At 42.4% G+C, this 12,023-nt stretch overlaps 1 protein-coding gene across 1 annotated transcript in view; it reads right to left on the reverse strand.

The window, feature by feature from the left end:
* Positions 1-3,307: 3,307 nt before the first annotated feature.
* Positions 3,308-12,023, reverse strand: part of scarf2 (scavenger receptor class F, member 2) — an 88,646-nt gene continuing 79,930 nt past the window's right edge. Inside the window, exon 11 of the mRNA XM_051921347.1 lies at positions 3,308-6,331. Coding sequence (XP_051777307.1) covers positions 5,178-6,331 — 1,154 coding nt within the window. The 3' untranslated portion in view covers positions 3,308-5,177. The remainder of the gene's footprint in view (positions 6,332-12,023) is intronic.

The raw sequence follows: 12,023 nt of genomic DNA on the forward strand, positions 1-12,023 counted from the left end.
AACCCACAGCAGAGCAGGTCGCATGATTTGTTTAGTCTGTCCAGCAAACAGCAGCCCTCCAAGTTTCACGTCAGGAAAGTGGGCCTTGTGAGATCTGGATTCAATTAGAAGCCACGTGATGCAGCTTCTCAGTTTTCAGGTTAACATGCCCGGTCCTCCCAACCCCTCCAGCCCCAAAATGCCGAGGCACATGATGTGCGCCGACTGGCCTTCCACACATACTGCACTGACTGTTCAGCCATGAATGGGCCTCTTATCCTCCGGTGCAGCCCAGCAGCAAGTCCCTGGCTCCACTTTCTGCACTCATTTGATGTGACTGCAGCAAAGCGCCCCCGGTTAAATGGATGGTCTTGTTTCCAAAGGGTCAGCCAGCAGTGGGTTGGGAGCAGTAAAACAGCAATTATTTTAAGAGCAGATGACTTACCCCCTTTTTTTTTTTTTATAATTTGACTGGCAGAGATCAGTAGGATGATGTTAAAACCCAATGCTGTCACAAAACATCTTCAAATATGAAGCCCACGGCTTGAGGTTTCAAAAAGGGAGGAGAACCTCACCACGAGCTCCAGGAAGCTACTCTTTACTGTTGTTTTTTTTTTTAGAGAATGACTTACAATGATTTTGCACTTTTCTCATCTGAGACACAAAGTCTGCAAAATGTCTAGCTAGACAAATCAAAATTGCAAAAAGCTGTCCTGAGATTCTATGATGAGAATTTGCCAGCCACCCACCCATTAAAACTGTTCTCCATTATCGGAGTGACGGCTTAAAGGTGGCTCCAGACATAATACTTATGCTCAAACCTCTCTTCTTCTCATTTCTTAATGCTGTTTTTTGGTTACATCTCCAGTTTGTTTGAAAGACGTTAGCTTGCCTTTTGAATACATGTCATATTTCCTGGTGCTCTACATTAAAAAATGTACTGTCTCACCCTGGGTCGCAGAGGTGGCCTTTAGGGGTGTGTGGGTCCTAGGGCTGACCAACCCCACGCGGGGCCAGTTATGTCACACGCTGTTACCGATATGTGTGGACTGTATAAACAGGAGAATATAACTTGACAAATCCGCTTGAATGGGAAATGCAGACCTCAAAAGTGGGGCCCCACTCGCCACCCCTAAATGCCGCTCTTGCTGGGTCGGAAGTCAAACAGCACAACTAAAATGGCATGACATGTCCAAAGGACTGTGTGACGACTTTCCAGCACGGTTGCACAATTTCAGAGCATCACGTGCTCACCCAATTTTCTGACATCCAATAATGTGCTCCATGGCTGAACCAGTGTCTGTGCAAAGGCTTTATACAGTAGGTACGGTGAGCTCAATTGCAATCTCAGCCCTTTTCTTTCTTTTATAACATTCTGTTCTGGTACAGGGTGGCACAGTGGGTAGCGCTGCTGCCTCACAGTTGGGAGACCTGAGGACCTGGGTTCGCTTCCCGGGTCCTCCCTGCGTGGAGTTTGCATGTTCTCCCTGTGTCTGCGTGGGTTTCCTCTGGGCGCTCCGGTTTCCCCCCACAGTCCAAAGACATGCAGGTTAGGTGGACTGGCAATTCTAAATTGGCCCTAGTGTGTGTTTGTGTGTGTCCTGCGGTGGGTTGGTTCCTGCCTTGTGCCCTGTTTTGGCTGGGATTGGCTCCAGCACACCCCCGTGACCCTGTGTTTGGATTCAGCGGGTTGGAAACTGGATGGATGGATGTTCTGGTATATAAAACACACAATATCTTACAGACCAGTAACAGCGCACTGCACGATAATGTGCAGTGAATACGCTTGACTTGAGCATTCCTAGTTTTCATCCTCTTTCTCTGTATGTTTACCATTCGTTTGCTCGGAGGTTGATGCGCTTGCTGCTTCCTGAGCAGTTCTCATTATCTCCACCCTAGCAGCCCGCTTCTTCTCTTCTTCCGTCGGCATCTTTTCATGTTAAAACTGATTAATTCAGTGTTTGTGTTGCAATTACTTAGTACATTTTTCTTAATTTTTCACTTAAGCTGGCACTTAAGTCTTCAATCTGCCTCAGGAATGATTTAAGATATGAAGAGGTAGGGGAAGTGATGGCGAAGGTGGTAGGGATGAGAATGGCGCCCATACGCATGAGCTGCACGGCTCCCCTGCTGCCCACTGCCAAGAGTTGATTCTACAATAAAATAAAATGAAAAGAGTAATAAAAATCATCACTTCAAAAGCGGACAGTAGAGGTCGCGTGGTATATGTGTACCAAATTTCAGGTCAATAGGTCAAACGGTTTTCGAACTACAGGTGATTTAAAATCCTGGACAGACAAATGGACAGCCACGGTAGCGTATTATATAAGAAGATGATCTCTGTTGTGTTTGTCAGGTCCAAAACACCCATGTTACTTATTGTCTGTAGCCACAATATATGCTTTGTACTTTCAGGTGGGTGATACTTGGTGGTCAGCTCTCACATACAGAGAGTTCTCCCTATGACTCAAGACAAAATTAAACCTGTTAAATGTTGTTAGGATGAAGCGCAGACTTGTTGGATTGAGCTACTGGATATGTCAGACTACACAACTGGAGGTCACAGGAGCTCACGCTGACTGCCCCGACTCTCTAAAATGATATAAATGACTGAAAGCAGTGAAAGAAGAGCCTCAATAGAGCCTCACGCCTTGACAAACTGGTGAGGAAGGCAGGCTCTATTGTTGGCATGGAGCTGGACAGTTTAATATCTGTGGCAGAGCGACGGGCAATAAGCACGCTCCTATCAATTATGGAGAATCCACTGCATCCACTAAACAGTGTCATCTCCAGACAGAAGAGCAGCTTCAGCGACAGACTGCTGTCACTGTCCTGCTCCACTGACAGACTGAGAAAATCGTTCCTCCCCCAAACTATGCGACTCTTCAATTCCACCCGGGTGGGTAAACGTTAACATTATAAAAAGTTATTGTCTGTTTTTTTACCTGCATTATTATCAATCTTTAATTTAATATTGTTTTTTTGTATCAGTATGCTGCTGCTGGAGAATGTGAATTTCCCCTTGGGATTAATAAAGTATCTATCTATCTATCTATCTATCTATCTATCTATCTATCTATCTATCTATCTATCTATCTATCTATCTATCTATCTATCTGTCTGTCTGTCTGTCTGTCTGTCTGTCTGTCTGTCTGTCTGTCTGTCTGTCTGTCTGTCTGTCTGTCTGTCTGTGAAAAAACAGTGAAGGAAACAACGTGGAATGTGACCGGAGTAAATTCACTGTTAAACACAAAAGAATCCCAAAATGAAATCCTTCATCCTTTTTCAATGGCAGAATGAATCACATGCATGCTAATAAAGTCTTGAATGAAATATAAAAGCCAGTTTATTGACACTAGTATAAAACAGAAGTAGCAATGGATTTATATTAATAAGCACAGCTTATAACCCTTTAACAATAATACTGTCAAAACACACGTCAAGTCTTCGAATGCAGGCACAAGGAGAGCACATAGCCCGGAGAACGGCTGTACCTTCCATGCTCTCTCTTGGTGCGCAGAAAAAAAAAAAAAACAGGTTGGTGGGCACGATGACCCCCCCGCTCCCCCCCCCACCTCCCCCACTTCAATACTGATAGAAGAGCTCAAGGCACAAGTCTCCCTTTATTGGCACTGACAGTTCAGTGAACCGTACCCTGAATGTAGCTCCTTTTTCACTTTTGCTCCCAATCATTGGCAGTCCAGAATGCAAGAAAAAACAGATGACCTGTAGATTGGCTTTCCTAGGGTCCAAATGTCTGAACTATTTCCATATTTATTTTGAAAGTTTATTGACTAGTAAATTTCATTCGCATCACAATGACAGAAAAATGGCAAATGCAGGGTAGGCGTTGACATAGGAACGTCAATCTGGGGGTAGGCAGTGAGACTGTTGGCTCGTCTGATTAAAATGTTGGCCCCATCTGAATGTTTTCTGGTTCCTTGTTAAACACCAAAGTGGTCCTCAGGATTATCCATGGAGTTTCGGTGGTGTTCATTTACCCCAAATGACACTTTATGGTTATAAATGAATTTTCTATGACGTAATCAAACCATCTAGACTGTCATCCTCTGTGAAGTGGATGAATGGCACCATTGCAGTTTGGACTCCACTTCTCTTAAGCACAATGGCATGGCAACTTCCAACAAAGCCAAATGTCGATAAGCAATGGCCACAATTCATCACAACCCGCTAAGAGGTAGACGTTAGACTCACTAGATCGCAAAAGATGTGGCCGTGACCCTTAAGGTGTAGACAATTGCCATCTTAACATTTAGCAGCAATGTCTGAGAAGTGCCAAGCTGTACTCTCCCGTAGGCTGTCACAGGCATTTCATTTAAAGGGACAAATTCTCGGAAAGTATACTCAAATATTTTACGACATATGAATCATCCAAGTACCAAAATAGGTTTTGCATTCTGAGGCGGTCAGACGTAAGCATGACCAGTGTGCACCATCCATTTCTCCTCATTGATCTGCCAAATGTTTCAGGTTCTGGTTGAGAGATGAGTATAAGGAGCTGAGTACATGTTTATCTGGAATTCATCTACATTTCTTTACTGGTGCTTGTTTGTAACATTTGTACTTCGGCGGGATCTTCAAAAATGACACTTTGGCCATGGCTGTAGCAGAGGAACCTACCCTTACTGCATGGCAGTCGCTTTGATCATTGATACTGTAATCAAGCTTTTGGATGAAGAGCTATCACATTACTGAACGTACTTAGTACCAGCAGAACTTCGGCAGCCACACACATGGCTGAGCTGTTAATTGCCGTCAAAAATCTCACATGCTGTAACAACGCAGACACTTCATGAGTCTTCAGGGCAGGGGAGAACAATCTGCCTATCTGTGTCTACGTTTTTGGAGATCTTCTCAAAGACTTCTATGGAATTGTAATTCCTTGTTCTCCGAATTTTAAGCAAAGTTGTCGAATGTTTGTTGTGCAGCAAATAAAAAACAAAACAAAATATGGAAGCGCTTGCCTTTTTCTTCCCCATAATGGGATTCCAGAATGTACAGAAACTTTGGCTTCAATACAAAATGTGTACAAAAAAAATAAAATAGAAAATAGTCACATCCAGCCTTAGGACAATCCCAAAAGTTTAGTTCTCCGAAACATTGCTTTGTTTAAAAAAAAAAAAACTCTTTCAGAATTTATTCAAAGATGTTTTGAACACCCCAGGTGTCAAAGTCTCTTACTTTACAATCTGAGGGGGCATTATTGCAGTTTTGGGGTGGGATTTAAATTCAGAGTCCAAAGTTCCTTCCCTGCCCTTCTTCCTTGGGGGCTTTTTGATTGGCGTCTTCTTGGGTGTCGAGTCCTCCATTTCCTGTTTGATGTTATTCGAGTCCTGTTTCTCAAGGCTCTTCTTGGCCTCCAACGCCAAGGTTTCTGACACGGGGGCCACCATCTTTTGCAGATTGTTAGAAGTGGGCAGCAGAGGTTTGCTGGAGCTCTGGTTGGTGTTGGATATGGAACGTTTGGCTTTCTGAGGTGGAGTGGGCTTCTCCCTCTGGGCTTGGGGGGAGGCCACCCCATTCTGCTTAGTGGAGCCTTCATTCCGGTTAATGGTCTGGGTCTTCTCTTTTAGCTGGGCAGCTAAAAGAGTAGCTGCCTCTGAGCTCAGGTGTGGGTGAACAACTTCCGATCGAGATTTACTTGGACCTTTGGGCCCCTCTTTGCTTTCACTGGTTTTCCTCTCCCTGGGGAAGTTGCCGATTTTTTTCAAAGCATTCTGAACTGCACCATTGATATGCTCCATTTGCTCATGACCAGACTTGGTCTTTCGAGATCGATGTTTGTCTGGTGATTGACTGGAGTCTGCGGAACTTTGTTCCTTGCCAAGCTTTGCAGACTTCTCCTTTGTCCGGCTACTGTGCTTCTCCCTGCTTTTGTCGGAAGTGTCACTTTGTTTCTTATCCTTGCTAGAAGGAGACATTTGACTTGTCTCAGATGACTGGCTGGTATCAAACTTGTTATGAATCCATGAGATTTTGGGTTTGGTGGAAGGGTCAGGTGGGCGAGGCTTTGCTCTTTCTGGTGATGGAGGCTTCCCGTTGCCCTTGATATCACTGATTATGCTATCATCTTCCTCTTTTGACTGTTTGGACAATCTGGCAATCCGTGCATAGAGAGCACCACCACTTATAGATTCTGATCCACTGCTGGAGCCATCACTGTCTGATGATTTCAGCACAGGCACTTCGCTAGTGTTGTCCCAGGGAGAAGCTTTGGGTGAGCTAGTTTCTTTTAGGGAAGTGTATTCACCAGCATCTTCCTCGCTGATCGGTGGAGCAACCTTCTCTAGGATGTTTTGGCTTCCTTTGTCTTTATTCTCAGTTATGGATTCTGAAAAGAGGAGGATACACATTTAGATATGTTAAGATGATATATTAATATATTGTATATTGTAAGTTCTTGTATCATCAAAAACAGGACTGAACTTCTGAAACAAGTGTAAGTTTGGATGAGCACAACAAGTTTAACTGCTTACTATAGGATTGAATTTTCCACAAAAGTGGAAACATCAACAAACAGATACCTAAACAAAGATATATGTAGCATGGGAGGCTTTTATCTCTCTTCATTCTCAACATTACTTTATGACCATTTCCTAGGTTTTCCTGGGTTAGCTGATTGCCCCTCAAGTCTTCCTCTTCCTCTCTCTGCAGTCCTTAACATCCTTTTGGGGTGAGGCCTGCTCTTTTCATATTATCCAGAACCACCTCCAACCACATCATTTTTGGCCTCCCTAAGGGTCTCATCCCCTTCACCTCCAACTTGTTACACCACTTCACCCACTCATCCCCTGACTTTCCTTCCACTTGTCCAAACCTTCTTAGTCTCTTTCTCCTCAGCACAACTCTTATCACTCCACACAAAGCTTCTGTCTTAACTCAGCACTCAGCTCTGTAACCCTCCATGTATTCATCTAATCTTTCTAAACTCTGTTCTTTCCTGCTTTCCTTCATGTTCTTCCTTTATTTACCGTGTCTAACTCTCATAGACTACGCTATTCTTCCCACCGCTTTCACAAACTTTTGTCCTTTAAAGTGAGAGAGACTCCTTTAGAAGTCACAATGTTGGACATCTTCTTCCATGCACTTCTCAACCTGCCTGTCCTTGCTGTACCTTGTCTCCACTCAACATGTCATCTAAGTAGCACAACATCCCTACCTTCTCCAAACATCCATTGCCAATATCAAAATGTACATTTACTACAGCTATCAACATTCTGCACTCCTCTCACAGACTTTCTAGAAACAAAGGTCTCACTGTGGACTAACCTTCACATGTGGAGTAAGCTACCAAGTAGCTACATCATTTGTATGAAAACATGCTTTATAAATAAATATTGTTGTTATTGTTGTAGTGTGGTAGACAACAAGATTTTAGGGACTTCCAGAACTCAACTTGATGTTTTTCAGAAGAATTAAGTGGATAGGACTGGCGAGCTTTGTTGGGCCAAATGGCTTTTTCTCGTCTAGATTGTTCTAAAGTTCTCTACACCTTTTGCACACTCACTTTCAGCAACCCAAGCAGTGGATTGTGTTTTTATCCACCCATGTCACGCATCTCTTCCACACCTCCTGTCCCTTTGCTGCCATGTACAGTATCATTGCTCACACATTTATCTTCCAAACTAGCTCCCCATTTCAGTATCTTCTCCTTCAGTTCTGCTTCACTTTTTGCAATCAACACAAAGACATTGGTGTACAAGGGCTCCCGTGACAATCCTTCCCTCACTTTTCCGGTTATCGCCTCCACTATCACAAAAAGCAATGGATTGTAATGGATTTCCTAGTACAGCCCTACTGTCACCTCAAAGAATTCCTTATCTACATCTTCTGTCCTGACCACCATTCGTGTCTTCTCATACATCCATTCATCCATTTTCCAACCCGCTGAATCCGAACACAGGGTCACGGGGGTCTGCTGGAGCCAATCCTAGCCAACACAGGGGGCAAGGCAGGGAACCAATCCCGGGCAGGGTGCCAACCCACCGCATCTTCTCATACATTGATATCACTACAACCATTTGGCTATGCCTTACTTTCTCATTGCCCACCTCACCACATCTTGTTGAACGTCTTCTCCAGATCTACAAATATATACACAAGGCTTCTTTCTCTTTCACCTGAAGCTTTTCTTGCATATGTCTGATAACAAAGATCTCATCTGTTGTTCTCTACGCAGGCACGAATGTTGCTGACTTCCACTTCATCCCTGATTCCTTCCTCTAGCACTACTGACCCCATGACTTTAACAGAAGATTTTCACAGCACTATTACACTTGTGTAAAGTGTTATTTTGACTAATCTTTGTAACATTTCAGAAATTGATATATAAATATGTAGAATTTAGAGTAGGCACAATCATGGGTGAGCATCACCATTGCGCAGTGAGCTTAACAGCTCCAGGACTCTGGCATCACCACTATCTGTGCAGACATCACACATTCTCTTGCTACGTGCTATTTAAAATGTATTAATTTTTTTAGTTAGTTATGTATCCCTTGTAATTGTATTTATTTTGAAAAAACACTTTGAGCTGAATATCTTTTATGAAAATGTTCTCCAGAATTAAATGTTGTTGTTGTTGTTGCGTGAGCTTCCCTTTGGAGTCTTTGCTTTTCCTGCTACTTTTCAGAGATGTGTTTTGGATTAAAAGACATCTCTGTACTGGCACTGGGTGGACACGTGTGGGTATCTGTGTGAATGTGTGATGCAATGACCGGAAAGGGCTTCTGGGTTTATTTCCTACCTCGAGATTGATGTAATGGTGTAGTGGTTAAGGCTTTGGACTTCAAACCCTGAGGCTCAACCCCCACTACTGATACTCTGTGACTCTGAGCAGGTCACCTGACCTGCCTGTGCTCCATTTGGAAAACCCAAAGAAATGTAACCAATTGTATCATAAATGTTGAAGAAGAGGCCTGAGTTGCCTTGAAAGCTTGCATATTGTAATCTTTTTAGTTAGCCAATAGAAGGTGTCATTTTGCTTGACTTTTCACTATCAAAAATGTTGTAATCTGCCTTGGGTAAAGATGTCAGCCAAATAAGTAAATGTAACTTGATCTGGTTATATGTCCTTATGACCCTGAAAGGGATTAAGCTGGTTTAAAAACAAGTGAATTGGTAATACTGTGGATGCACAGTTGGTCTCTTATCAAAGACATAATGTTAGTTTGATTTATCACTTTAAAATATATTTGTGTGCTTGAGGGGGGAATTCCATAGTTGCACTTTTTGCACTGAACAGAGTTTATGTAGGCTTAGAAAATCAAGGCATGGACTGGCTGTTTATACACTTCCAGGTTTTTCATTTTTTTTCTTCTGTCTATGGTATAAATAGAATATTCCAACCACTCATCCATCATTCCGATGGCTGCAGTAAGGACCTTCTCCTAAACTCTGATCTGTGCAACTCTGAATTGAATTCTGGTACAATTATGGCATGCATGTGTCAGATATCACAAGATACCGAACCAAGTGTCAATGTAGGGTTGTGAAGTTTTTGTATTTTCTGATGTTTCCACCTTTTGCCTATCTGGAAGGCCCCTGAGTGTTGGAGATCTACTTAATCCTTGGACATTCAAAGTTAAATCATTTTCATCTATCCTGTGTTACAAACCATTAAAGCAGAAGTTTAATACATATTTGGTTTACTGATGAGCACTGACTTATTTCCAAATGACGTTTCATTTTTAGGTTAGTAGGTTTATGGTTTATAGGGTCATCATTGTCACATGTACAGAGTTCAGTGACATTCTAACTTGTGTGTGCTAATGAATATGCTACACGACACCATGCTCTGGCACTAAAATCAGAAACTTTTGAAGTATGGTAGTAACAATATACTCAGTAGTCATGAGTATAAGTAAGAATTCCGCCATACTCTGTACCTGTGACAATATTCACCTACATACAGGGGATTCAGGATGTATTCAGAAGATTTTCTAATGGATAAACTTGCCATTTTGGGCATCAATCTTCACTCAATAACCCATAATGACAAAGTGAAGATATGTCTTTAGAAAGGCTGCAAATTTATAAAACAAAATCAAAGACTGGAATCTCTCATTCATAGCCTCTTCAGCAGCAATTCCAACGTTGAGTCTTCTTGGTAAGTCTCTACAAGGTTTTGTGCACCTGGATTGGAATAGCTTATTCCATTCTTCATAGCAGATCCTTCTGAAGCTCCATTAGATTGGATGGGAAGTATTCATAGACTGCCATCTTCAGGTCTCTCCACTGATATTCTGTGGGGTTTTAGTTAGGCCACTGAAGGACACTCAGAGACTTGTTTCAAAGTCACTCCAGGATTGTCTTGGCTGTATGATTCAGATCATTGTCTTTTTGAAAGGTGAACCATCACCCCGACGTCTCTGTGTTTGGTTCTGTATTTAATCAGTCTTAGTTTCCCTGTTGCTGGGAAGCTCCCCATGGCAAGATGCTATCACCACCATGCTTCACCACAGGAATAGTATTAGGAAGGGGATGAGCAGTGCCTGGACTTTTCCAGACATAGTGCTTAAAGTTCTGCCCAAAGTGTTCAATTTTTGCCATGTCAGACAAGAGAATCATTTTCCTCATGCTATCAGAGTCCATTAAATGCTGTCCTATATCTTTTAGTCAAGGGTGGCTTCTGCCTACCATAAACACCTAAAAACATGGAGTGCTGCTGGGATGGTGTCCTTCCAACAGATTCTTCTATCTCAACAGATGATCTCTGGAGCTATATTACAGTAACCATTGGGTTCCTGCTCATCTCCTTGTCCAAAGACTGTTCATGTCTGGTTGCTCACTTTGGCCAGTTGGCCAACTCTAAGAAGAGTCCTGGTGGTTGCAAAACATCTTCAATGTCACAATTTAGAAGCCACTAAGAATGTTGAAATGGTTTTATCATCTTGCCCTGATCCATGCCTCACCAAGATTTGATCATAGAGGTTCTACAGAGAGCTCCTTGGACTTCACTGCTATGAGATTTGTGACACCTTCTACACACAGGTACACGTGTGCCTTTCTAAATGATTTGTAATCAGTTGAATTTGCCACAGGTGGACTCCAATCAAATTCTAGACAGATCTCAAGAAGAATTTAGATTAGATTATATTAGATAAACTATTAATCCCGTTGGAAATTTCAGAATTAGGGTTAGGGTTAGGGCAAGCAAGATGAATCTAACCACAATTTAGAGTATCAAAGCAAAGGGTCTGAATACTTCTAGAAATGAGAGATTTCTGTTTTTGATTTTTAATAAATCTGCAAACCTTTCTGAAAGTCTTCACATTGTCATTATGGGATATTGAGTGTAGACTGATGGGCAAATTTACCTGTTTAGAATGGAACCTACAACACAATAAAGTGTGGAGAGAGCGAAGGGGTCTGAATACGTTGTGAATGCACTGTATATGCACAGAAATGTCTAAATGCGGGGTGGACAGCCTGTCAGAGCTGTACATGTGAGCTGGAGTGGAGAGATTGAAATTCCTGCAGTCCATCTCTTTCAGTCTCTATCAGTCTCAGATTTGTGAGTCATACTTTGGAACGCCGCCGCAGACCGCATTTGACCTCCATCACACTTCCTGTTTGTGTTAGTTTAATTAATCAGTGGAGTGCAGAGGCTGGCCATGTCAGTGGGTTCTGTGTGTACACAAAGCTCTGCTCCGAGATGCTCATTGGTTAAGTAACAGACGTTTTTATTCATTCAGGAACTCACTGTCTCAAATTTTATCTTTATCATCCTCCAAAATAAGAAAGTACAGTTTAGGTTTCAGTGCCAAGAAGATTTGTCAGTCTTGCTTTTCTAGCAGGCACAGCAGCAAAGCCTTAATAGATAATAGAATAGGATTAAAGTAAGATGAGCAAGAAAACCAGACCATTCTGCTGAGCTCCTAAGTCAATGACATCTTCTTCCAACATGACTTCACAAGCTCACCTTGAATTTTGATGACTGTCATGTATGCATATCAGGGGATCTTCTTTTGGGATCACATAAAGGGAATGCTATCGCTAACAGTCTTGTCTTCTTATTCCCT

The sequence above is a fragment of the Erpetoichthys calabaricus genome, chromosome 18 (genome assembly GCF_900747795.2).
Source record: "Erpetoichthys calabaricus chromosome 18, fErpCal1.3, whole genome shotgun sequence".
Taxonomy (NCBI): Eukaryota; Metazoa; Chordata; class Cladistia; order Polypteriformes; family Polypteridae; genus Erpetoichthys; species Erpetoichthys calabaricus.